The sequence below is a fragment of the Lepidochelys kempii genome, chromosome 21, assembly GCF_965140265.1.
Source record: "Lepidochelys kempii isolate rLepKem1 chromosome 21, rLepKem1.hap2, whole genome shotgun sequence".
Lineage (NCBI taxonomy): Eukaryota > Metazoa > Chordata > Testudines > Cheloniidae > Lepidochelys > Lepidochelys kempii.
The window spans coordinates 10,419,549-10,442,782 of NC_133276.1; the positions used below are offsets into that span (position 1 = coordinate 10,419,549).

General features: G+C 49.3%; 1 protein-coding gene across 8 annotated transcripts in view; it reads right to left on the reverse strand.

Moving 5' to 3' along the window:
- GRM4 (glutamate metabotropic receptor 4) overlaps positions 1–23,234 on the reverse strand; it is a 233,381-nt gene that overhangs the window by 35,533 nt on the left and 174,614 nt on the right. For 5 of the 8 annotated variants that reach the window (XM_073319848.1, XM_073319846.1, XM_073319849.1 and 2 more), the window contains 2 exons: positions 8,007–8,207; positions 2,474–2,610 (listed from right to left, as the gene is read on the reverse strand). In XM_073319848.1, coding sequence (XP_073175949.1) covers positions 2,474–2,610; positions 8,007–8,207 — 338 coding nt within the window. The other 3 variants (XM_073319853.1, XM_073319854.1, XM_073319851.1) reach the window with 3 other exon arrangements.

The following is a 23,234-nucleotide window of genomic DNA, read 5'->3' on the forward strand; positions in this document are numbered from 1 at the left end:
CCCAGAATGCACACTGCTCAGCAGTGGAAGCAAAGCACCATGGGACAGCCTCCGAGAAAGCCACGCCCTGAGTCTGCAGCAAACCGCCTCCATAGGTACACAATGACATGCACCGATAGAGGGCACATTGTGCCGTGTGTACGCTGCTTGCATATTGCGCGTGAACTGACGCGCATCAAAAAGCTGCAGATGAAATCCCCCAAGTAGACAAGCCGTAAGATAGATAAGACTCCGGGTCCCCAGAATGGCAATGCTAGTGCATTCATCTCCTAGCATGCCCCTCTCTGCTCACCATTACAGAAAACTGTGCAAGAGGGTGGAGCTCTGAGGTCCAAATGATCTCAGCCGTCCCAGAGGGCTAATGGGCTCACATGGGCATAACCACTGGAAAATGCAGGCTCTAGGCAGTCAATTGTTCCCGCAAGATGGGTCAAGCATCTTCTATTCTGAGTGGGCAGCTTGAGAGGGTCAGAACCCAATACTTCCTGCCCTTACAGTCAGTAGAAGGACTGACTACCTCACAGGCGTAGTTTGACTTCTGTATTTGGAGGGGCAGCTGCAGTCAGACCAATGGGGCTGCATGCGGGGGGGTGGGGGCAAATTCCATGCCTGCTGGAGGCTTGCAGTTTGGGGGCAATGCCCACCTGCCCCCCTCCCCAAACTACACCCATGGACTATCCATGTTACCCACTTAGCTTAAGCCTATACTTCAAGCTGGGTGTGTGATCCGCAGCTCAAGGAGACATACCCGCGCTAGCTCTGATTGAGACAACATGCTAAAAATAAAGGGTAACTGCAGCAGCAGAAGCAGCGGGAGGTTCTAGCCTCCCCAAGTACGATCCCATCTGCAACTATAGGGATGTACTCAGTGCAGCTAGCCCCTCCTGCTGTGGCTACAGTCTATTTTTAGCATGCTAGCTCCATCAGAGCTCGCGCAGGTCTGTCTCCTTGAGCTGGGAATCACACTCCAGACTGAAGTATAGGCAATGCCCTATGACACCTCTTGGGGCACGGATAAGAAGAAAGAGCCCTGCAGTTCAGGAGACAAGACTACACACCAGAGCAAAATAGCCCCTCAGCAGAGCCGGTCAGGAATTTTTTTGACAAAACATTTTCCCATCAGAAAATACTGATTCGTCAAGGCTGAAACTCTTCATGGGGAAGAGTCAGTTTCAACTAATTTCCTGTTTCGAAAAGAGTTGGGGGAAAAAGTTGATGTGAAATTGTTGAAATGTCTGTTTAAGACAATCTTGAAACCAAAAAGAGTTCTATTTTTCCATTTGAAATGACGTCTCCTTTGAAATTTTAAGTTAATTTAAAGAAAAAATAAAAAGGCAAAATCGAAATCAGAATGTTTCCACTGACCCAATCCAATCTTTTTTTGAATTTTCACTTCACGAAAATTTTCAGGATTTTGACTTTTTGTCCAAATGTGCAAATGAGATTTTTCTGAAATTTCAGTAACTTTCTCAAGGGACAGGAAAACGTTCTCCTGCCCAGATCTCCCCATAATATTGCCAGAGCTACTAGCATTTAAAAAACAGGAGGAAAGATTAAATTGTTGCCTGAAAACCTATTCTTGGCTTCGATGATACAATAATGGCTTCTTTGAATATACCGACATCCACCCCATTATGCCAAAGTACACAAATAACTTTACAGACCATACAGGGATCATTTCAGCAGGCACTGAATTGCAGCCACCTCTGGGGTGAAAGGCGGCAAAGGCTACAGGCTGAGCTGCTTTCATTAGTCCCCATTCAAAGACCCAGCACAGCCCAAGCTGTGAGCCACAGAGGGGAATAATGAGCCCCAAGGCCCAGAACAAGACAAGGGAAAAAATAAATGGTTTGGCCTATGTTACAAAATTGTGGCAACTTCTTCTTTGAAAAGCTCTAGCACCCCCCTGCTTTTGAGGAGGGACTTGCAATTAGACAGGGGAATGGTCTGTGTGTGTCAGCGATGTGCCTTTTGCCATCCATGAGAAAATCAGCCTGATTTGGGCCAAATTATAAACCCTTGGGGGAAAAAATAAGAATGGAAAAAGGAGCACGAGACCATGTAAGGAAACACAGTATCACGATGCAGACACATAAGGGGGGTTGAAATAATGTAGAACAAGCAACTTCAACCCTGGCATTCCCTACCTTTCGACTGCTTGATTTTGCAAACTTAATAATGTTCTTTTACGTAGAGTTTGTTTGTTCGTTGCGGGATCTAATATACCTTAATGGTGTATCAAGCACAGGATGGGAACCATTCGGCACAATTAGTGGAATTGGTTGGTGTGTCTAGTTTCGGAATTCCCAGTCCCTTTAAGCCAGCTGCCATGTCACCTCTCTTCGACTAGTACAAAACAATGCTCCCTAATGGAAGCTCTAGGGAAGCAGGGATAAAGCTGTTGCCCAGTCTCTTTGCTGGGACCATCTCCACTGACTCCACAGCCAAATGCAAAACCAGTCCAAGGTCTTACTTTTAAGTGCAGATGATCGGTCCAGTGCCCAATGACTTTGTACTCAGCGGTGGAGTTTTTGATCTGGTATTGGTAGATGTCATAACGGCCAGGTGCATCTCCGTTCTCATTAAACGTCACCGGAGTCCCAGCAATGCCTACAAGACAGGAAAGTTTTAACGTCAGAGCGTAAAACAACATCTGCTCCAATGCTGTGCAGTGTGGCTGATCCATCTAGCGCAGTGTCCGATTCAACTCCTGCTAAAGTCAATGGGATCTTTGCTATTAACTTCAGCAGAGTCCTTAGATCAGAGGTGCTCAAACTATGGTCTGCGGCCCACTGCTCCGTTCAGGTGGTCCGCGGATAGTTCCCTCTAAGGTGCGTGCCTGGGCAGTCACGCCCGAGAGAATGAAGGGCTAACCATCTAATTAGTGGAGCCGCACAGGCGTGGCTCTGCTAATTAGGTGCCTGGACTCTGGAGAAGACGCACCATGTACGGTGAGTTGGTGGTCTTCAGGGGGAATAGAGGGTAGGTGGGAGGGGGCAGTGAGGTGAGAAGAGGGGGTGGGGGAAATTTGGGACGTACAGGGCTGTGGTGGCCAGAGAAAGAGGCGACTTACTTCAGCTCCAAGGCTGTGGCTGTCGGAGAGAGACCCCCTCCTTCCCAGCCCCAGCTTGGGGCTGCCACAGCGAGGGAGAAAGGGCACATCCATCGCATTAGAAAGGTAAGATTACGGATATTAAAATATGAGTTGTGCGCTTTTATTTGTAGAACAAAAAAACTTTAATTATTATTTAGGTTTTTTTTTTATATAGTGCTTTTATCCAAAGCACTTTACAATAGTTAGTTAACGGTACAAACAACATTTGGAAAGATCAGTAAGTGGTCCGCCGAGACCCTCCGCAATTTTCAAGTGGTCCGCGGAAAAACAAAGTTTGAGAACCACTGCCTTAGATTATTTTCTTCTTCCATGGTCTCTTCCCAGTGTCATGCATGCTGGTGACATTTGATAAATACAATTTAAAAAATAAACCAGCCTTGCAAACCTGCCAGGACAATTTACCAGCCTGTAGAGACAGAGGACAAACAGATACTTAGCTATTTGGTTACCATTAATTCAGTAGTCAGACAATAATACGTTTGCCTTCTAAACAAAGAGCACACCTGTCCCAATTTTTATTATTAACATTTGGCTAGAAATGCCTGGTCTGATAAATATGTGTAAACAGAAGTTTCACTCCATTTAATAAAATCACAGAAACAACACATCCTGGGAAGTATAAAGGGGCTCCCTCTTCAAATTGCCAACATCCTTTTAAACAGAGAGATTTGATGATTATATTACTGCAGAAGGTTTCCCTAAACAAAAGCTCACTGTTGTACTGATGAGCGTAGAATTGTAGAAATGCAGGGCTGGAAGGGACCTCGAGAAGTCATCAAGTCCAGCCCCCTGCACTGCGGCTGGAACAAGTAAACCTAGAGCCTCCCTGACAGGGGTTTATCCAACCTGTTTTTAAAAGCCTCCAGTGACGGGGATTCCACCACCTTCGTTGGAAGCCTGTTCCAGAGCTTAACTACCCTGATAGTAAGTTTTTTCCTAATATCTAACCTAAGCCTCCCTTGCTGCAGAATAAGCCCATTACTGCTTGTCCTGGAGAACAATTGATCACCATCCTCTTTGTAACAGTCATTAGCATATTTGAAGACTTACCAGGTCCCCCCCCGCCTCCCTCTTCTTTTTTCAAAACTAACCACGCCCAGTTGTTTTTTTTAAACCTTTCCTCACAGGTCAGGTTTTCTAAATCTTGTAGCATTTTTGTTGTTCTCCTCTGGACTCACTCCCATTTCTCCACATCTCTCCTAAAGCGCGGTACCTGGAGCTGAACACAGCAGTCCAGCAGTGGCCTCATCCATGCCAAGGAAAGAGGAACAGTGACCTCCCATGTCTTACTTCCGACACCGATCGTTTCATCTCTGATACTTACCCGCAAGGATTTATAAACTTGTTTAAATGTCCAAAATAAACAAACAGATAAAAAACAAATCCACTTGCACATGCAGATGAAGATCATGAAAAAACAAAAAGGCATGGAGTCAGATCCTCAGCTGGTATATGTCAGGTTTCAGACTAGCAGCCGTGTTAGTCTGTATTCGCAAAAAGAAAAGGAGGACTTGGGGCACCTTAGAGACTAACCAATTTATTTGCGCATAAGCTTTCGTGAGCTACATCCGATGAAGTGAGCTGTAGCTCACGAAAGTTTATGCTCAAATAAATTGGTTAGTCTCTAGGGTGCCACAAGTCCTCCTTTTCTTTTTGGTATATGTCAGTGCAGCTCCTTTCAGCAACTGGCCTCCTCACCTGGCAACAACTACTTAATTGCCCTTGGCCAGCGGGTGATTAGAATTTGGCAAGGCTGAAATTAATTAATAAATATCACTTCATCAATGCCTAGATACTGCAGGGAGGGGGGTTGTTAGAAATTCCTTGGGCCTGATATGGAAGGCTGTTGGCCCGGCAATGGCAGAACCATTTGGACAGGCTCTGGGGCTGGTATCCCCCAGCCTTGCACCTTGTGCAATCACTCTTAGGCGCTAACTCAGCAAGGCATTTAAACAACATGCGTAAGTCCATCCCTCTTCAGCAAAACATGGCACGTCACTATTAGGAAGACTCATGCTGAAGACTCATGGCCAGTGGGACGGGCACATGAGTGTAGGGGCTTTGCCCAGTCAGGACGGCCTGTTGATTTGCAGCCTTAGGCCCCCATAGAACACCTCCAGATCAGAATTCTCCACTCACGCCGGTGGTAGCATTTCACACCCCCTTTGCACAAGTGCAAATGGTTCTAAAAGGTGCCAAGCAGGGAGGCAAGCTGAGACGTTATGACAGAGAGAGGGGAGGGGGAAGACGGGGGCACATTATTGAGAGAGAGAAGAGAGAAATGAGACTACAAAGTTATGTTGGCTTAACGACATCGCTCGGGGCTGTGAAAAACGTCATGCCCTGTGCAATCTAACTAAGCCAACCTATGGTCCAGTGCAGACACTGCTAGGTCAACAGAAGAATTCTTCTTTCCACCTACCTACTGCCTCCCGGAGAGGTGGATTTACTACAACGATGGAAAAATCCTTCCATCGCTGCAAATAGTGTCTACGTTCCAGTGCTGCAGCTGTCCTGCTGTAGCATTTCTGGTGTAGACACATCCAGAGAGAGGAGGACTAGAGTAGATGCCAGAAGAACTAATTCACTCCCATGTGGAAATCAGCCGGCTTTTCCTCACCTGTGTCATTTATCCGATCAAATCGCATTATCCGTGTAAAGCAGATTGCAAAGGGCACTCTGCAAGGCTCCCTCCCCACCCGCGAGCAGCCTGCACGGTCTCACACCATCTCCGGATGTCTGGGAGTCTCTTTCCTAAAGCACTGAATAATAAATCCATACACAGTGTCAGTGTATTGTGATGCTATATCATTCATTCAGCAGGAGTGGTGATCTCCTCTCAACATTCAGCTACGGAGCTTGCCGAGGAAAAAACAACAACACGGCATCTCTCGCATTTAGATACAGGCTGGGCGAAAAGGGACTTCATGAAATGGAGGGGCTGGAAGCAGTGGCTACAAGCAGGCTTAGCCCAGACAGATGCTGTGCATAATTTTTCTGCACAGTTCTGCTGATACACCTCAAGCTTGACCCACAGCCTCCCTCGCTATTCCAGCCACAGGCTTCCCGCTGCAAGCACTTAATCCTGACCTGCCGTTCTCCTGCTACTCCAGTCCTGGACCTAACACAGTTCTGCCAACTATATTTGAAGAGACAGAGACAGTGCGGGCAACCGACCGACCCATCCCTACCCCTGCTCCCTGAACACCCCATGCTATCTGATTCCTGAGGCTGGGGCTCTGCTCAACACAGGCTGCCAGGCAGGCACCACAGGCGACAAGGAGCAGAGATTAGTCCTTAGGCTCCTGTAACTCGAGGCAGCCTTTGAATCCAGGCACCTGGGGCTGCACTAACCCACTGCACTACTGAGCCCTTCAGATAAAGAAGCAGGGTTTGATTCAGACTTGGGCTGAACATGGGGATCTCCATTAGGGTCAGTGGCCCACATGGTGAGGCAGAGGAGGGCGGAAGAAATATGATGGCTTGCCTTACTGACTGTCATGTTGGCAGCCCACTCTGCACTGGGCATGCCGGCAGGGCGGACACCCTCCGTTTGCAAATGGCAGCTCAGCTGCCAGTCCCTCCCCTCCCCACAGCTCATTATGCTTGAAGTACAGACAGAGTGATTGGCTTTGACATTTCCTGCCACTCATGTGCAGCGGGGATTGCCCGAGCTTGGCACTCAGGGACGTAGTCCGGGAGGGAGAGTGGGTGGGAGCCAGGACGCAATACAAACAGTTCAAAACAGTAGCGGCCAATGCTCAACCTGGGATCCACACCAGCTGCTTGCGGCACAGAAACATTTCCCGCAGCACACAGGGGATGGCTGCTGGAAGTGGGAGTTTTGCTGCCTGTGGCTTTGCCACATTTAAAAAAAAAAATTTGCTTTCAAGTAAAATCAAATGAACTGTGCAAATAAATACGAACACAAGAAGAGAACAGAAAATCAGGCAAGAGGGGAAGAAGGAAAAATAAATAAGGAAGACAGATTGCAGAGGAGATTGCAGGGGAGAGATAAATAGAAGTAATAAGAAGGAAGGGACAGAAAATGTTTATTAAAGAGATATAGTACAGGGAAGGGATGAGTTTCCAGAGGAGATCTGAAGGAAGACAAAGCTGTAGCAGAATGAATCAGACGAGGAGCTCATTTCAACAAAGGGGGAGAGGAAAGAGAGAGAAGGAATGGAAGTAGAACAAGGAACAGAAGCTAACAAAGGAAGGGTGGGGCTGTGTTAAGGCTTGAAGCTAGCACTGTAAAGGATCCAGGTTCGATTCCTGCTGCTGACTCCCTTTGTGACCTTGGAAAAAAAATCACCAGAGTTTTCAGGAAGGGTCAGCTCCTATTTCGCTCCTTGGATAAGTGGCCAGTGATGGAATTATTGAAAGCTGCTATGTGACTCACGAGCACAAGTTTCATTGACTTCCTGGGTGCTCCTATGTCACTCTGATGTTCTTTAAAATTCCTAGCTTTAATTTTCAGAAGCACTCAGCAGTTTGGGTGCTGAGCTCTTTTGAAAATCTGCTTCTTAATCACTCTGTGCCTCAGCTCCTTCTCTATAACATGGGAACAATAATAAAACCATGGAGCCTATTTAGATTGTAGGCTCCCTAGGGCAGGGACTGTCTCTCACTAGGTGTATGTGTATCTCAGCTGGGGCTTCTAGTTCCTGCCATAATACACATAATAAATAGAAAGTCCAGGCCGGGAGCAGAAGAGACCTGGTTCCACTTTCATTCACAGCCCTGTAGATCTAGAGTAACTCCAGTAACTTTAGCAGAGTCATTCTCCAGTCACTCAGAGCATAAATTGGTCCCTGTTCCTCTCTTACCGCCCCCACTTTCCCCACCATGTTGAAGGCCAGACAGCCTGACCCTCTGCGGACAGACAGACCTGAGAAGTTGACGTTGCGGATGTACTTGAGCAGCTCCACGCCGTCCACCGGGTCCATTCTGGGGCAAAGGCCGACCTTGCCGGGACACAGACTCTTGTGCATGTTGTGCAGGGCATGACCCATGGCGTACACGGCGTCAATGACGAACTGCACCTTCCCCTCCTGCTCATATGAGGAGTCTTGGCCGATCCGCTCGCGGTCTGCAAACATACAACGCGGGGCCATAGCAGCACCAGCTCACTCGTCGCTCCCCTCAACCAATCCCACCTCAGCCACCACACTTCCCAAGGTTCCTCCCACTGGGATTGGCGGAGCTGGGAGCTGCCAATGGCCTCCCCCATTTCCTAGAGTCGTTACTGCAAGGAAAGACTGAACTCAGGTCCGAGGGAGTTTCCCCAGAGCCAGCATATGTTCTCTAGTCCCTATGGTACCAAGTATCTGGAATGGGGATGGTACTACTGTACCTGGGAGCTCACTACAAACATTTATTGCTGCTAGAAGAAGCTGGCCCTTCTGCCTTACACCATTCCCGATACAGCCATGCTTGCAGGGTCTAGTAATGTAGAAAGGCTCTGATTTTAAGGGTGGCTCCCATTAAGTTCAGTCAGAGGCGCAGGTGCTCAGATGTTCTGAAAACCAGGCCAAATAATAAAGGGGCAGGAAGGACGGCCTTGCGGTTCAAAGCAGTGGACTCATGCAATCTACTCCCAGCTCTGCCTCGGACCTGCTGTGACACCTTAGACCAGTCACCAGGGGCCTGCTTTTTTCCAAGCAAATGATGTCTTGCAAATCCCATGACAGCGACTATAGCTGGAGCTGTGGGTTCCCCACATCTCTGAGAATCTGCCCCTTTAATCTTTCTCTGCGCCCCAATTCCACAACTGCAAAACAGTCATTTCTTTGTCTGCCTTGTTTATTTCGATCATAAGCTCAAAGGAGCCTCATCATACCAGGCATATGTAGAGCACCGAGCACAACTGTTACAGTTAATAACAGATAAGTCCTATCTAAATTCCTAGCTACAACTATTACTCTGATTCGAATACTCCCAAATACTGAGGTATATGTAATTCTGATCTGAAGTTTATACTATGAGCACATCTCCAACACCAACATATATTTCTCTGGCTGTAGCTGTGAGCTGCTAGACATCTATTGTGCAGAAATTCCCCTAGGATGCATAGCAGTGTCATTGAATCACTTATAGTTGTTTCGCACTTCCATCTTAAACACTGATCTCTACTCTAAAGCCCATAAAATTCTTCAGCTAGTTAGAACTCATCTTTCCCAGCCAGGAAGTTTATGGTACATAAACTTTACGTGGTAAACAGCGTCAGGCTGAAAACATAGTCCAAGCAAGCCGAAAACTCTTCATGCAACTTGAATGAGGCTGCAGTGGACAGTTCTGAAGCTGCGGAGAACTGTAGCCAGTGTCCAAAGCCCGAAGTCAGGTACCCATGGCTGGAGTGGAAAGATGTCATCTCACTGCACTGCAAGCATTGCCTCAGGGAGATATCTCCTCCAGCTCTGCCAAACTTCCCAGTACTGCGATAAACATTTTCAGGAAGTCCCACCTTCTGGAGGCAGGACTGCCAGGAGCATTAGAATAACCTGGCAGAGCCTCTGCAAGCCATTAAAAGTGCAAAGCTGGTCACAGTTCCTTCCTCGTCAGTGTGATCACCATTATACGGGAGCCCTGAAATACTTAACTGGGAGGCAGGTAATGTGTTGCCTAGAGCTTATTTGGTACCACTAGACACGGCTGGAAAATTTCAAGTTTTCAATGAAAAAAAATCAAAACCTGAAATGCTTCAGTTCAAAACCAAAATATTTCAGCTCTGAAATGCCACCATGGTGCCTGATGGGAGTTGTAGTTCATGTGCCTCTATAGGCCGGGCTCCCGAGTTGGACTACATCTCCCATGATGCATACTGGCCACCCTCCCCCCCATGAATGGAGGTGCTGCCCCAGTGCATCTTGGGAGATGAAGTCCAATGGGAGAACATGGCTCATGAGGCAACTGAACGACAACTTCCAGGAGGCACCGCGGTGGCGTTTCAGAATCAAATTAGTTTCATTTTCAGCCAAAACCACTTCCCGCTTTCATACGTTCTGCTTTTAGACCAAAAACGGAAATATCCCAGAGGAGGCAGATGCAGTTCATGTAAAATTCCATTTTGTTGAAATCCCCATTTTCTGTCAAAAAGCAGCTTAGATAGAACATTTCTGGCCAGCCCCGAGCAGAAGGCTGGATCCCTGATTGCCCATGGAGAGTCACAGCACTCTCACTTCACGATAGGAAGATGCTCCCTGTACGCCTCTCCCTGGGGAGCTCAGGACTGTGGCTAGCTGCTAAATTCAGACCCCGTCCTGAGCTTCTCCTCCACTCCACCCCTGGGCCTGGCCTATGGAGTGTTTTATTTCCACCACACTAGAGCTGTCTGCAGTTGGCACTGTGCCACACGGCACATATTCCCTGGCATCCCCGAGTTCACATACCCCAGTCACAGCTTGAGCTACAGCTTATGCAAATATCATCCATCCTCCAGCATGCCGTGCTCATCAATCTCACCATCAGCTGTGACAGTATCGGTCTCTTGGGAGCTATCCGCAGTGTGAAAGGACGGTCTGCGCAACATCCATCCCTAGCCACGCATCCTCTACCATGCTCTCCCCATCTCCCTCCCCATTCCCATCCCCCTTGAACTCTCCTCCCCTCCTGCTCTCCCAGGCGCTGACCCACAGATTGATTCCCCACCTCCCTAGCCAGCCCTCGATGGTGGAATCGTTCAAGTGTGCGGTAATTACCAGCGACAGCTGCCTGCCTCTCCCTGTCATAACTGCTCCTAATGGGACTTGAAACATGTTAATCATTTAGCGAAAGACACTGATTAATGTAACATGCTGTTAATTAGAGCTAAGAAAGAGTCCCCCGGGGTGTGGCGCCATGGCAGTGGGTGTCCGAGAGGGGTTTTCCCGCTACTCCAGCATCACAACCAATAACAGAACCCTCCAGATGCCCAGCTGAGTGACACCTAGCACAGGGGGCTAACGTCATGGGAGCTCGGCAAAGCAGATGGGGGCTTTAACACAGGGCAAGGAGTGGGCTTTGTGAAGTGAGGGCCTGTGGGGAACCATCTGAGGGGGCATTCAGCTACCAGGCATGGTAGGAATGGTACTAGGGAGACACTGGGTGGGGACAGCGTGGGGGTGAATTTTGGGGGTGTGGTGCACTGGATTGTACATGTCAGCAGTTCCTTCCAGGGTGGCCGATTCCAGGCCGGGCCTTAGGGAGACCCTGTGTGATAACTCCAGGCTGGGAGCTAGAGAGCCAGAGAGAACCACAGGGTCTGTCCGAGTCCAGCCGCCCGAGTCAAGTATCCACTTTATATTCACTACGTCTCTTCTCTACCACTGGGGGGCGCGAGGAATTAGGCTACATGTGGCAGTCCCTGCACAAGGGAAAAATGTCCCCAGGCCACTCAATACCCAACCCAGCGAGGTACATGCCTCAGGAGATTGCAGCGGTAGATTAAGATTTGCAGCCAAAGGTTCAGAAGCCTCCAGTGCCTGAGATGTGCTTCCGTCACCCTCCAAGCCATAGTGTAGCTGTGGGTGATGAAGGGTCTCTGCTCCTCCCCATTTCTGAGCAGTGCCGGCAGCAAGTTCCCAGCTCCCCACAGCACCCAGCCAAAGGGGCAGCGTGCTGTGGTGAGGAAGAAGCTGCAAAGCACTATGAGGAATCCCTCCTGCACTGCCTACTGGATTTCCCACTCCACTCGGTCTTCCCTACCCCACCCCGTTGTGCGAGGAACCAGGCCAAAAGCCCCCAAGATGTGCCAGGCGGGAGCCCCAGTGATTCTAGCCACAGCTAAGCCATGGGGCAATGCCAGATTTGATTTCCCCATATGCAGGCCTGGAAGGGAGTCCCCTAGAGAGGCAATGGCTAAAAGCCTCCAGGTTTGGTTACACAACCCCAAGCCTAGAGACACTGCATGAGAAGTCATGACCCTTTCGGGTAGGAGTGGGCCTGAGCAGAGAAGCAACTCTCCGGGTCTGATCGGGCGGGGGAATCTATGGTTACAGGTCAGGCCTATATCTCTTTTCAAGCAGGGCTGGTTTGGAATCAAGTTTCCGCAGCATTCACATGGCTCGTACAGAGCCCCTGGGGGAAAACGCACCTAAAATTGGAAGTTATCTGCTCTTCTGAACCTGCAACGCAAAGAAAATTCAGGGCAGGCCTCAGAGGGATGGGAACTGAAGTGAAACGTCCCCTCTGCCCTCGCAAAGCAAAACGGACGAGGCACTGGGTTCAAAGCCAGTCCATCCAGCTGGTTCTGTGAGCCGCCACCTCACTGCCAGGCTTCGCGCGCATCAAAGCCCTGGGAGGAAGGGAACCTGAAGAGCGTAAGTGGCACAAAGGCTCCTACAGGTGGTTATGTCCCCCCAGGCAGCGAGCCCCGGAAGAGCCGAGGAGAAAAGGAACACTGAGAAAGGAACCCTGCTTGTTTAGTCTGCAGAAGAAAAGAGTGGTTGGGGGTGGGATTTGATAGCAGCCTTCAACTACCCAAAGAGGATGGAGCTCAGCTGTTCTCAGTAGTGGCAGAGGACAGGAAAAGGAGTAATGGTCTCAAGTTGCAGTGGGGGAGCTCTAGGTTGGGTATTAGGAAACACTATTTCACTAGGAGGGTGGTGAAGCACTGGAATGGGTTACCTAGGGAGGTGGTGGAATCTCCATCCTTAAAAATCTCTACAGGCCCGGCTTGACAAAGCCCTGGCTGGGATGACTTAGTTGGGGTTGGCCCTGCGTTGAGCAGGGGGTGGGACTAGATGGCCTCCTGAGGTCCCTTCCAACCCTAATCTTCCATGAAACATGAGCCTCCCTGTGCAGAGTTGGAAGCTGGCGCAGCATATGATTAAAAGGCACCTGTCCCATGCCGAGACCGGCTGGCCCTGGTCCTCACCATGGTTCAGGCCATGATGCTCTCGCCTCACGTCTTTTCTCCCTGCCTCCCTCTTGGCACGTCTGAGGTGACTGGAGACAGCACAGCGTGTCTGAGGGCCAAGCCACACCTGAGCTGCAGCCAGGGACATAAGGGGATGACTGGGTTTGGTCGTCTGAGGAGGTTGAGACAAAAGGTAGCAGAGAGAGAGATAAGGGAGTGCTGCCGTGAGATTCTGTCTTACAACTGGGAGCAGTGCCGACGTGCATCCTGTAAGTGCTCTCCCACCCCCTTCCAGCAGGGGCACCGCGTGTGCTCCCCAGGCAGACCGTGTTTGTGCTGGGCGTGCCCCCCTGCCCAGGCTGGGTGGGGACTCGGGCTGGAGGAACAGGAGAGAGCAATAAGAAGGAGAAGCTGCGGAAGAGAGAAGGAGGAGATGGAGACTCAATCTCAGGCTCGCACAATCGCCCAGGGGCCCGTTCATCAGCTGGATTTGAACCTGGGACACTCCTCACCAAAGGACAGGCCTGGGTCACTTGAGCTAGAGGAGTAACTTTGTTAGCTGGTAAGAGTAGTAGGCTGTTGTACTCTGTGTGACCAGCCACCAGAGGGAAAGGCACAGCGTGGAAGCATGCTCCTCTTGCTTGGAACCAGAATCCCCTCTGTGCAGCTGAGCCAAGGCCATCTTTGCAACAAAGCCCAAATCAGCTGTGCTTTAACTGTTCAGCTACCAAAGTTCTGATCACAAATGAAACAAAGGGGCCAGTCCTCAGCCACCTTCCCAGGGTGCTTGAACCCAGAACCTCCTCTCTTTCTGCCTTAGCCTATTCCCCTTCCCCACAAGGATGTCTTTCTCTAGGACATCATGCACTGCACTGGATGCCACCAGCCTCACTGCCCATGGCGGCCGGCCAGTCAGGACCATTTGTTATAGGATGCTGCGATTCTAGGTCTTCTGACTGCTCACAGAGCCCCCCACGCATGACTGTTGGGAGAAAAGCCAGCAGCAGGGGAGCCGCATTTGGTTACTTGCAGCTGCCTACGGGACTCCTCGCACCACTTCAGACTGTGCAGACAATGGAGGACACCAGGGTACTATACCTGCAGGCTGAGCCACATAGAATCACAGAAATGTAGGACTACATGCTTTCTGAGTAGCTAGACCTTGGGGCACACAGCATAACTCATGGTTCCCATGGGAGGTCTCCTTGAGGACTGAGGTCTCAATGCATCCTGTTTAGGTCCCACCAATGGGTAGTCCTAGGGATTGCCTCCCTTTATTCACACCCTTCCTCCCTCATCTCTCCCACCCTGCGATACCCCTCCCCCATCATTGCTCCTGAACCATCTACGCTCTCTAAGTTTCCCACTCCTCTGGAGCCAGGGCAGAGGTTTCTGTTCTGCTTTTCTCTGTACATAAATAGCCACCATAATACCTCCAATATCTGTGAGGCTCCATTGAGATTAAAGGGCCAGAAGCCAGGAAGAGCAGAAGTGAGAGAGAGCATGGTGTGCGCGTCCCTGGGGGTAACATGCAGCATCACTTCCACCACACACAAGAGCAGCTGCCAGCCTGGGCAAGCAGAAGGGAAGAGAGAGTCATAAGAGTGATGTGAGCCAGTGTCCCCCTTTTTCGTTCCTCTCTCTCCACCTTCACTTCGGAATGAGAGCACGGACGCATTCAGCAACCCCCATGCCGGGCGAACCAAGCGCTGAAACAAATGGATACGAATGGGCCAACGAGAAAAGACTGCATCAAGGAGGTAAACTTATAGCCCATTCTTTGAAGTTATCCATATGCTCGTGGAGTACATGGAGACTACTCATATGAAACCCATCAAGTTATCCTTTCTTCCACGCTATTGACAAGGGCTATTAATCTTCTCCCTCAGCATAGGGCCCTTCCATGCATTCATCTCTCAGCAGGCAGACAAGCCACTCTATCTTGCCAAGTTAATTACCCATTTCAAAAAAGGGTGTAATAGACTTTACTCCAAAGGTAAGCACCAGGGGTTGCTCCCCTAGTGCCTGGCTATGTGGGGCTGCTATCTTCCAGCCAATGCATGTTACGCCACCACAGGACACCACGCATGTCATATGCTCATTGTCCATCTGTAGAATGGGGATAAGAATTCAGCCTCGGCTTTTTAGATGACAAACTCTTGTGTGCAAGAACTATGTGAATACGGTACTGATAGGGAAAAACACCCAGAAAACGACCCTATAATCATGTAAAGCTACGCTGCTGTCTTTTGTCTATGCTTATCTGTCCTTTCTACTTTGTTTATGGATAGAAAGAATGTGAACTGTGTGTAACCTGCACTCCCTGCTTTTGGGGAGAGAATTCCTTATACAGATAAGCCTCCATGCTCGTACCTACCCCAGAACTTCAAACAGACTGGGTTAACCGGTTCGAACTGGAAGAGATATCACAATGTATGTTGAACCAAGCTATAAAAGCTCATCCCTGTTCTTTGTTCGGGGCTTCACCATTTTCCTCTGAAAAGGAATTGGTGAGCCCTTCAGCTGTCGTATTTGCTAGCAATAAAGTGCCTCACTTTATCAAAGAGCCAAGACTCTGTGTTTTGTTTGGCTAATACAGAAGTCCAGGGAAGGCTACCCTCCTAACCCTAGACAGGAGGGGAACCCTTTTTCCCTAACAGTGCCTAGGACAATGAAGTCCTGGTCTGAACAGGGGCCTTGTGCACTCGTGAAAGGCTCTGGATCCCGTTACAAATCACCCATGCTGTTCACTTTCCTGGCACTAACTGGCCCACTCGTTGGAAGCCTGAGCACAGAGCACAAGGACTGAATTCCCTTCTCATCACTCCAAGGGCTCCCTCTAGTCAAGATTGAGCTACATTAGCCAGGTTGCTCTCCTGCTGCTTCCATTGCACCTTGTGCTGGAGATAAGTGGAAGGCTCCGGGACTGTCAACCCAGCACCTTTCATCAGGACTAAAATGTTTTCCAAAAGGAAATGAGGTTACGCGGGGAGAGGAAAATGCAGATCAACGAACAGAGTTTTGCAATGCCATGTTCCAGACAAGAGTACAGTAATTCTCTCTGAAGCTCTCAGTAGATTAGGATGGCGAAGCCAATGTGACCCTGCTGATTATAATAGCAGGGTCGTGCATCGTTCTGCCGGTCTGATAATTAATTTTCAAGTTTGCGATGTGTCTAGCTGGGCACCCCTCCAAGAGCAGCCATAGCTATCTTCTCAGGCGAGGCATGAGAAAGGATTAGCAGCAATTCTGATCACATCCCCAGCACTGGCTTTCTGCTGGAGTTAATCAAAATCACTCCCCATACTTCTCTTGAGAGCTGAAGTGATGGTGCTCCAGACCACTGGCGGCTTCTGTACCACAACCTCTCCTGGCGTGAGTCTCGCCACGGAGAATAATGAATGGTCACGGGCCAAGGGGGAGGCATCCACACACTCTGGTCTCTGCTTCTCCTTCAGATGATCCTGTAGGAAATTGGGCAGGAGCAAGGATTGTGGGGAGCTGACATCAATTCCAGTCCTGGCCTCTCCCAGCAGGAGGTGCTGTATGGAATGGGTCAGGCACACTGGCCATGTCGGAGCTCAAAGCTACTCCAGTCCTGGCCTCTCCCAGGCAGAGGCATCCTTTTCCCCTGGCGGAGAGTTTCCCTGTGCAGGGAGAGCGCTTCACTGACTGGGCCACGTAGCGCAAAGTAGCCTTAGCGGAGCAGGGAGTCCTGCCCTGGCTTTCAGCACTGGTACAGGAAGCAGAATTGGGACTCAGTTTCCCCTTCCTTTTGTGGCTTCCTACGTGCACTAGCAATTCAGCAGGGCACCACAGTAGCTGGCAGCAGTGAGACAATTTCCTAGTGGGAGTCCAGCTTGAGCCTGAATTTCCAGAGCTGCTGAGCCCCTGCCACTCCCACTGACTTCAGGCAGAGTCGCGGGTGCTCAGCACCTCTGCAACCCAGACTCCAGGTAGAACAAGTCCCGTACCTAAAACAGTGGAGGCATGAGCAGCCACTTTAGAAAGCAACTTGCCCGCAGTGACAGACCTAGTGCTGGAGCCCAGATCCCCAGCCAGGGTTCTCTCCACTTCCTCCAAGCCAGCCCCATCCGCCTTCTCCACTTAAGGAACAGGCACACAGGACAAATCCTCACATATGTTCACCTGACTGATACATGCCGTGGAGGGGAAAAAACAACATCATGCTATCAGCAGGAGACCAGGGAGGAACGAAAACAAAGGCGAAAGAACATGAAGAAGCTCAGCCCCCAAAAATCCCCCCTCCATCTACATTAATATTCAGCATGCATCCATCACTAGCCTGATCTGAGCCGCTTCACAGCTGCGTGGAGGATCCCCAGCCCAGTTTCAAGGCAGCATTAACATTCAACCTTGCAAAAGTAAGGTCATTAATTAGCTCTCTAGTGAAACAGCCAGTGGCCTCTGGGAAAACCCTTCTGGCCTGGAGGTGTCTGCTTAGTTGGGGTTCCGAAAACATGCCCTGCCACACGCCCTCCTGTCTCCCCTCAAGATCCCCCATTACTGCCCTTCTTCTGGTCCCCAGTGAGCCCTGCTCCAACCCTCTGCAGGTCTCATTACAACAGTGCCCCACACCACCTCCTTCTGTACTGACGAGCCTGTGAATTATTCAGAGGTACCAGCAGGCAAGGAGCCTCTTTGGCCAGTCTGTGCAGGCCGCACCACATGGCAGAGTGAGAGAGGAGCACCAGGAGCCACCACCGGTTCAAAGCCAGAGCATCTGTAGCTCCTGCTTCCATGGGGAATGTGGGGCTGTGGGAGACGGGTCCTGGCTAGAGCCTGGCGAGATGGGAGAGGAGTCTTGGCTACCACCAGCTAGCAAGGAGAAGGGTCCCAACTAGATGGGAGAAGAGCGCTGGCCTGGTCCCAGCTAGATCCTAGCCAGACTGGAGAGGAGTCTCAGTTTGTGAACAGCTGAGAACCACGGCCTTAGGCGTTCCAAGTGAGCATAGGCTGTGGGGTTGGTCACAGGGGGACGAGAGGAGGACTGTATGACAGGATTTCTCTTGCCCTTTAGGGGAGCGGGGGCGTTGCTGGAATGAGTGTGGTGAGAGGCGGGAGGCGACCGCGGGAATCGGCAGTTATGCAAAGCAATAAGGGCACTCATCTCCCATCTCTCTTAGAGGAGGTAAATTCACCAACACATCGCAGTGTGAAGACATCCTAATTGTGTCCTGGGGCACAATGAACCAGACAAGAAGAAGCAGGAGTGACAATTGGGGGAACCAACTTCCAGAGGATTCGCACCCGTCAAAGCGCAGCAGCTACCGTTACTACGGAGACCGCAGCCTTTGTTTGCGGGTTGTAAACTGTAATTGAAAAGAATTTTCAAGGTTGAGATAATCAGAAGCCCCTAAAAAAAAAGAAAGAAAAGGAAAAGGGGGAAAAAAGAAAAAAGAGAGAAAGGGAAAGACAAGAGGAAAAGAATTTCATTTCAAAAAGCTGTTCCAATGGACAAAGAAAACTACAAACAGCAGGGGGTTGCCATACCTCAGTGGGTCCGGGGTGGGAGGGGGGATGTCATCAGTGTATTTTAACACAGCAACATTTTCTCTTCATGTATCCAATTAGGAAACTTCTCCCCAACTCCTCTCTGTCTGCCTCAGCTGAACATACATTTCCGTCCATATGATGCTCTGATAGTGGAAGGCCCGTCTCCCATTGCACATACCCTGTTTAATGCTTCCCAAGGATGCCTGCCAACACACCAGGGGCTGAATTCTCTACTGGGCAGTTTTTTCAAGGGTTCGGCCATCACAAGCAGGGCCAGCTTTTCCAAATAGCTCCACAGCTCCCATTGGGACACGGATGGGCAGATATTCTCCAGAGCTCAGTGCCCAATGTGCAAGGCTGGTAGACCAGGTGCCAGCTTTTGCCAAGGGCCTTAGGCCTCAAGTGAACACTCTCAAGAGCATAGCTGGAAACCAGTCTGATTCACCTGTGCATGAGCATTGCTAAGATAGATATTACAATCGTAACAATGTTTACTGTTTAGACTTTTGCTTGTAAGTTGCTGCACGCGTTAATTTACTTATAATATCTGAATCCCATGCTACAAGGTAATACTTAATCGTCTGTTCTGTAACTGTAAATCCAGTCCAGAAAGAAACATCACTGAGTGCAAAATACTGCTTTGCACCCATGAGGAGGGGTTTTCTCTAGCCCATCAGGAAGGCCTATTGAATCTATTGTAAGCCAAGGACTTTGTTGATTGCTCCCAGCACACCCAGGAAGAGGGGGACGAGCCAACGCGCTTGTCCCATGAGCCTGGATTCTAGAGAGATGGGGACAAACGTCCCTGACCAGAAGGAATTAGGGGCTTTTTATGCCGTTTGAATTCTAAGGGGCAAAGATTTCTAAACCTAAGCAAGAGATCCCAGGGATTAACCTGGGTTAGCCCTGGCATATTTCAGCAGGTCTCTCACTATCTGAAACCTAAGATTGCAACACATTTGTGTGTGTATGGTTACCTGTTTTAACCTTGTAAATCACTCTTCTTAGTTACTAAATCCTTAGTTAGTTTACTATAGGATTGGCTACAATCGTTGTCTTTGATGAGAGATCTAAGGTGCAAATTGACCTCGGGTAAATGACTAGCCCTTTGGGACTGTGAGCAACCTGAATATTTTGTGATCTTTGGTGTTAAGTGACCATATATCCAAGCGTCAAGCTTGCCTCGGTGGCAAGATAGATCAGAGTACCCAAGAGCACTGTCTTTGACCCCATGTTAAGACTGCTATAGTGCCCGAGGAGTTTACATGTGTTACTTCGTTGGTGAAATTTAAGTATAGAACTCACAACCAGTCTGGGGTTTGTGCCCTGCTTCCTAACAGTCTGCCCTGAAGCTGGTATTCTCGCTCATAAGACACTCCAGACAACATGACACAGGGCTCTCCTGCACACTTATTTTGGTGCCTAACTGGGAGCTGAGCTCTCTTGAAAATCTGGCCCTAAGCATAATGAACTTTTGGGGACTTGGGTTCCTTGGAGCCATAAGATTCTCACTCTATTGGTTCAGATGGGGAGGGGATTTTTTATTTTTTTTTTGTGCAAGGGAAAGAATATCACTGTGGATGGAGTCTTTTCTGGTCACAGTGATTATGGTTGAAGTAGCTTGCTGACATTCTGACTGTTGTGGCTTGTTATTATGTTTTGATCAGTAGCCCGTTTCCCCGGCTAACCCCTGCCCCGAGACAGATGACAGAAATGTCATTTTCGGCGGCTTGACTGCTGAGACAGACTGGAAAGCTCCTTCTCATATGAACCAGTGCAGCCAAAATCTAATAATTTTAATATCAGACAGAAGTTCAGTCTAATGGTCTGAGCGCAAGGCTGAGAATCAGGACTCCTGGGTTCTATTCTTGGCCAAGTCACTATTGGCCAAGTCACTTTTACAATTATAATTTGTTTCTATTACCATAGCGCATAGAAGCCCCAGTCATGGCCCAGGACCCAGCTGTACTAGGTGCTGTCCAAACACAGAACAAAAAGACAGCCCCTGCCCCAAAGAGCTTACAAATCTGTGCCTCGGTTTCCCTATTCATAAAATGGGTAGAATACATGCTTAACAGGGATGTTGCGAGGCTTCATTCGAATACCTGTACATTGCTTTCATTTCCTCAGAAAGAAGGGGATAGAGAAGAAGCAAAATGTTATTTAGTATGGCCGAGGATCTGCCACGATTTCAATCCCAATTCAGGAAAACATTTCTGTTTGGGAACATGCTTATATGCAAAGTACATGCTTTCCTGCATTAGGGACTTATTCCCCAAACAAGAGCAGTGAAGTTGGGGTCGATCTGGATTCTGTGGGCCAGCTCCCCAGCTGATGTATATCAGCATCAATCTACTGAAGTCAACAGAGCTACCTGATTTCCACTAGCTGAGAACCTGGCCCTAGAGCTGTTGGATTTTGATGCAAGAACAATTGAAACACAGCAGCCTGGAGAGAGTTTCACTGGGAGATTGAGGGTTTGCTCAGACCTAAGGGGAAACCAGGGGCATGAACCCCACACAGAACAACTCCAAAGGAAACATTTTCACAACCCTGGGAAGCAAGACCAGTCAACTCCAGGGATCCAGATTATTTATTGCCAGCTGTAAGCGCTATTATTTCCCCTCTCTGTTTATCTGGTAAACAATCCTTCTGGAGACAATTTATGTGCAGAGGGATTCAGATAATTTAAATATCTGTCCTGGCTCAGGATTTCAGCTGCCTCTTTTGATACTGTGCCCTTAAAATATCACAAGTAATGCTACATTACTATTAAGATTAAGAGATCAGCATCTTGTGGCAACTGACAATGCAGCCAGTGGGTCGCTTCCCGGTGCTGGGGAATTCCCAGAGCCAATATCGCTGATGTGTTCCTTAAGGTCATGCCCAGGTTTTGCATTTCATGAAAGCACAGACACTATACAAATATCAGCGTATGCAGACAACACAAGCACCGCTAAGGGGAAGAGACAATAGGGAGGAGAGACGGCGAGATGGAGGAAGGAAAGAAGGGAGATAGAAAGGACGCAGGGCATAGGGGAAAGAGATGGCCCTGCACCACAATTTGTTTCCTTTACCTTTTGCGTTTTGTCATTAACACAGCCTATAAACTCATCAGGGCAAGCTTTGTCTTCTTAAAGCTTGATGCCACTCTACCACCGTGCTTCATGTACGGCATGCTGGGTGAGAACAGGTGAGGATTCCATGTCTATTAAACCAAACCAGATCTGTATTTCTATTTCCAGAGATACTCCACTTGCAGCTTAACATTTCCAGCCATGTGCACACAGACCGACTTCATAAGAACGGCCATACTGGGTCAGACCAATGGTCCATCTAGCCCAGTATCCTGTCTTCCGACTATGGCCAGTGCCAGGTGCCCCAGAGGGAATGAACAGAACAGATAATCATCAAGTGATCCATCCCGTCGCTCATTCCCAGCTTCTGACAAATGGAGGCTAGAGACACCATTCCTGCCAATCCTGGCTAATAGCCATTGATGGACCTATCCTCCATGAATTTATCTAGTTCTTTTTTTAACCCTGTTATGGTTTTGGCCTTCACTACATCCTCTGGCAAGGAGTTCCACAGGTTGACCGTGTGTTGTGTGAAGAAATACTTCCTTTTATTTGTTTTATACCTGCTGCCTATTGATTTCATTTGGTGACCCCTAGTTCTTGTGTTATGAGAAGTAGTAAACAACACTTCCTTATCTACTTTCTCTACACCAGTCATGATTTTATAGACCTCAATCATATCCCCCCTTATATCTCCCCAGACTTCCCGCTGCCTCAACCAAACTCTTCCCCTCTGAAACTCATGTTCCTCTGCTTCCAGGTCCCCCGCAGGCTACAACACAGCACTTGCCACAAAAGGACCTAGATCCCTGCATGGGACCTGTAGGTGCTACTGGAATACAAATAAATAAAAAGGAAAAAGGTCCAGCCAGCGTGTGAGTGGGGGGGATTTTCTTAAATGGGGTTCCATGCACATGCCCCAGATGCAGGGGCCTGGTTTCCCAACGCCTTGCACCACATATGGTCATTTCTATCTTTCTGGTTTCCACAGGTGTGAATGACAACATGTGGCACGAGACAAGGATTCAAATGCAGCATCTACTCTGGTGGCTCTGATGCAGCCCGGCCAAGCGTCTTTGACAGGAAATAAGGATACAAGGTTCCTTCTGCAGCCCTTGTCAGGGACGTGCCATATCCCCAAGCGTGACGTGGGGCTGAACGTCTGATTTAACGCCACAAACACATCATTGTTCATGGTACCTGGGGAAAGAGACATCACACCCCTGTCAGGTCCCAGGTCGGGGAGGGGAGCAAGGGGAATTTACTACCCAGGGGGTGGGGGATGGCCATGGCTTTCCTCCCCAGGAGGCATGCTGCAAGCACCGGGCACTGGAACAGCAGCTGTGCAGAGCCATGGAGATTCGTTACCTTGGACATGTCCACAAAGGGCTTGATCCTAGGGGATACTAAGTACCCTCTATCCTCACTGAAGCCAAAAGGAGGTGCAAGGGGCTCAGCATGGCTCAGCTCCATTGTTCGTGGCCACAGGACACGTGGGTCCCTGCTGCCTGCTCTCACCACTTGCTTCCTGAGCCAGGAATAGACACCAGGTGTCCTGATGTCCAGTCCGGCACCCTAAACAGTGCCTCTTACCTTGCAACTCTCGCCAGATGAAGGCGCTGTGCAATATTCTTGCCATTTTTAGAACAAGCCCAAACACACAGTGCCTGGAGGAGCACACTTCTGG